We start from the raw sequence: 4,437 nt of genomic DNA, 5'->3' as shown, positions 1-4,437 counted from the left end.
TCCCATTTGCTCGTCTCGGGTGTCAGCGCCGCAGGCCTAGCTATATGTGCGCCAGGCGCGTCGCAGCGTAACAGTGTTTTGTGAGATATCGCGAAGCCTGTTACGCGAGACGTGGTCTGGCGTACATATAGCTAGGTAAAAAGACAGATTGAGTTCGAAGATGAGCAAAAAAATGTACAACCCTGCATGATTAGTCGAAGTGACGGGCGTTGACGGGCCGGAGGCCCGTATCTTTGTGCACATTTTTGCACTACCTGACTCGGGTGTCAGCGCCGCAGGTCAAGGTAGATGTATGCCAGGCGCGTCGCAGCGTACCAGTGTTTCGTGAGATATCGCGAAGCCTGTTACGCGAGACGTGGTCTGGCGTACATCTACCTTAGCATGCTTCATATTCCCCTATAATATTCGACATAATACCTCACAATACCCTCATAGGATACCCCATAATACTTTATAATACCACATAATATGTCATAATATGCCTCAATAAGTGCCATAATCGGCCATAATACTATAATGCTCCGCACACTGCTAAGATGGGTTTAAGTCCCCTCGAAAATGACTTCCCGGCCACCCGACAACATTGCCTGAGTTACCAGTTGCGCGCGGTCGTGCTCTGCTGTGTCCTCTGAAATTTACTGCGATACTCTTTTCTGGTTTTTGTGTGATTTGGACTGTGGTGGGGATTTTCGTGTCGTGTTTGTGTGATAATCTTAGTAGTTCCTTCGTTTCGCTATGGTTCGTTCAAACAACGGCTGCCAGTCCCGTTCACGGTCCTGTTCAACACCACCCCAGGACGACGTCGTCGCCCCGACTGTCCAGCTGTGTGCTCTCTCTTAAACCGTTTTCGAGTTATCGTGCGTACATACAGACAGACAGACGCGAAACTTTTTGATCATCACTGGAGTAAAAGGCTTCGCTAATCGATCAGGAAAACGCCATTCCAGTAAAGCATCGAGCATGTAAAGTCCCCTTTGGACTAGTCGATCCTGTCAATACCATCTTGGATCAAATGGTTGCTCAAAAGAAAGCCATCCATGTTCGCCATGCGGAATGGGCGTCTCCTGCATTCCCTGTACTTAAGAAAAACGGCCAATATAGGCTAGTTATAGATTTTATAAAATCACTCAATCCACAATTAAAATGGACCACTACCCCATACCTTCCCCTGAGGAAATGTTTTCTGACATTAGTAATAGTTCACTATTTGTCTCTTTAGATTTAAAGGATGCTTATATGCAGTTACCTTTGTGTCCTGAATCATCAGAGTTGTGTGTTGTTGTATGACCACTACTAAAGGTTTGTACAAATATTTCTTAGATTGCCCTTCGGAATTGCTTCTGCTGCGGCTATTTTCAAATCAGTCATGGAGGAGATAGTAGTTAATATTCCAAATGTTTAAGTGTACCTGGATAATATCTTAATTCATGGTAGTTCTACTGCCTAAGTGATCCAAAATACCCATCTTGTTTTATCCAGACTGGAAAAATATAATGTAAGACCTAACCTAGCCAAATGTGAATGGTTTGTGGAGAAGCTGGAATTTCTAGGATTTATCAATTCCAAACATGGTCGTCAACCGACTCCAACCCTAACCAAATCCCTAGTTTCTGCTCCCACTCCATCTAACGTCTAAGATCCTTCTAGGGTTTACTTAATTTTTATTCCTCATTCATTCCTCAATTTGCTACACTAGCAAAACCTATGTATGATCTTTTAAAAATAGTGCAGATTTTGTCTGGGCTGATCAATGTCAAAAATCCGTCACTCTATGTAAATCTCTTATTACTTCTGATAAAGTGTTAATTCACTTCAATCCCAATTTGCCTATTGTGATGCAAGTCCATATGGTGTTGGTTCTGTTCTCTGCCACGCCATTAAAATCAACGGCAAACCAGTTGATAGACCTGTTATGATGGTTTCATGTACATTGTACATAGCACAGCAAAATTATGCTCAGATCGACCGTGAGGGATTAGCTTTAATTCATGCTGTTACCAAATTTCATAGATTTATTTATGATAGAGAATTTAAGATTGTAACTGACGATGATGCCATTCAAAGAATTTTTCATCAAAGTCTTTACCTGTTAGGACAGGTCATCGCTTACAACATTGGGCAGCCCTGTTGCAAGCCTATAATTACCAATTACTCCACAGGAAGGCAGAGCATCTGGCTGTGGCGGACGCGCTGTCCAGATTGCCCTCCCCAACTGTTGTTCAAGTATTTAATGTCAATGCAATTGTGGTAAAATCACTGTCTGCTTTTCCTACTACTGCAGATAAAATTGCCTTAGAAACATCTAATGATTCTATCCTTAATCAGGTATTTAGGTATGTCCATCTTGGCTGGCCACCAAAGGACGAACTTAGAGATAAACCCATGACAAATGCTTATTTTAAGTTACGTGACCAAATTACCATTGTGAACAAGTGTCTACTGTTCTCAGCCCGTGTCATTATCCCATCTAGTCTTAGAGCTGATGTTCTTAAAACAATCCATGAAGGTCATCCAGGAATTGTACGTTCCAAGCTACTTGCTAGAGTAATCTGCTGGTGGCCCCCTATGAATGATGACATCTTAGATATGGTTTCTAAATGCTCAATCTGTGCATTAGTTAATTTCAAACCCAATAAGGCCTATGTTCCCTGGCCCCAAGCTCAGTTCCTCTTTGAACGGGTACATATTGATTTTTATAAAAAAAAACATTCTCTGTCTTATTTCATTATTGTTGATGCTTACAGTAAATGGTTGCATAATGCTCATATGCCACGTACTACAGCTTCTGAAGTAATTGAAGTGCTCATGTCTGTAATTGCTATATATGGTTTGCCCAAAAGTCTCATGAGTGACAATGGTCAACCCTTTGATTCCGATGATTATGCTGCCTTCTGTACAAAGTTTAACATCCAAATTCTTCACCCCCCTCCTTATACCCCTGAATCTAACGGCCAAGTTGTGTTCCCACATCCACCGCCATGGGCGCTCCTGTCGGCCATGTTGGCCTCCCGCCATTCTTCTGTGTCTATTCCCCCAAAGAGCGTGCTTTAGTTGGTTAATAAACCCTTGAGGTGATACGTTAGCATAATTGGTGTCGTTCTTCCTGCATCCATCCAGTATTATTCAACATTCACCTATATACATCAATCCTAAACATATCAGCTCAGCCAAATGTCCGCGTTGAGTGGATTCGTGATTTTGACCAAGTGGGTTCCTGCGACCCCCAGGGCTACGTGGTGGAGTGGCGTGTGCCTCCCAAGCCAAGCAAGAATGGGCTAGCACTGCCATGACGCCCTGGTTCTCGGGGTGTCAGGTAAAAATGCTCGTTTACGCACCACATGCTTTCCCAGTAAACACTTGCGACTCAACTTGAGTTATTTCACCGATTTTTACGTAGAAATGAGTTTCTGCTCCAAAGTCACTCACTTGGACGACAAAGACCAGTCAAATGACTCAGTGGGTGTTTATGTTTACTGGGTTCACTGACCAATGGGTAATTCCTCTAGCATTTTGCCCTTCTGGCATAGCCGCTCGCTCAATCTAATATAGTGACAGCAGCGCCCAACAGAAAACATAATTCTAAATTTTCACCTGCCGCATTTTACCATTGCCTGTAGGTAGCCTGTACTTCTTGCAAAGGAGAATTGGAGAGGTGAATGCTGCCAGAGCCAAGGAGCAGCAGGAGCAAGCAGCAGCTTTGAATAATCAAGGTGCTAGGCAGCAGCAGCCTCCTGTTCCTCCCCTAGCACTCAACCAGAACCCCCAAGCACAAATTTGGTGTGTATAAGCTTGTATTGACAGAGATCATGCAGTCAATTATAGGGGCTATGGCCCAGCTCCCGAGGAGTGCTAGTCAACATGCAGCTGGCCCCAGGCACGACCCTGACCAGCCAAATGTGATTTTCTCTTATGCTTTTAATGGCGGAACTCCAACTCTCACTGTTAACAAGTATCATTGATTTCTATTACGTCTAATGATAATTAATTTGTTTCTTTCAGGTTAAAATTGGCAGGTGCCTCACCATGTCAAAGACTGCCTTGATCCAGGTCAAGGCAACTCGTACAGGCACTGCCATGACCATGTACCTTGTTCGGACTGGTTCTTCTAAAAGACGGCTCATGCGCTCAACAAATGCTGGGCAAAGGCGCTGGAACGGGCAAAAGCCAGCACTCAAGAAATACCAGATAATGAGGGACATCCAAGGTAGGTTTCCACACCTCTGCTAGTCTTTTATTAACAGTTATTTAACAATAGTCAATTCTTGTAATTATCAATTTATTGGATTTTAATGTTATGTCTAATTACATACTTTGAGCTTCAGCGTTCCCCCCCCCCTTGGTAAAAAAACCATGGGGCTGTCCATGAGCCATGGACATAAATTTAACCATGGATTTTTCTGACCATAGATTTATGAAACCAGTAAACCATGAAAACAA

The 4,437-nt window shown here is 43.3% G+C and overlaps 1 protein-coding gene across 1 annotated transcript in view; it reads left to right on the top strand.

Annotated features, from left to right (window-relative positions):
* The window catches only part of LOC127751276 (uncharacterized), a 10,734-nt gene extending 7,683 nt beyond the window's left edge, over positions 1 to 3,051 (top strand). Inside the window, exons 4-7 of the mRNA XM_052274542.1 lie at positions 1,801 to 2,088; positions 2,160 to 2,520; positions 2,618 to 2,679; positions 2,745 to 3,051. Of these exons, the coding sequence (XP_052130502.1) occupies positions 1,801 to 2,088; positions 2,160 to 2,520; positions 2,618 to 2,679; positions 2,745 to 3,051 (1,018 nt within the window). The remainder of the gene's footprint in view (positions 1 to 1,800; positions 2,089 to 2,159; positions 2,521 to 2,617; positions 2,680 to 2,744) is intronic.
* Positions 3,052 to 4,437: the final 1,386 nt, after the last annotated feature.

This window comes from Frankliniella occidentalis, unplaced genomic scaffold (genome assembly GCF_000697945.3).
Source record: "Frankliniella occidentalis isolate FOCC.00 unplaced genomic scaffold, Focc_3.1 Scaffold406, whole genome shotgun sequence".
Taxonomy (NCBI): Eukaryota; Metazoa; Arthropoda; class Insecta; order Thysanoptera; family Thripidae; genus Frankliniella; species Frankliniella occidentalis.
This window is presented reverse-complemented; position numbering and strand designations above follow the sequence as displayed.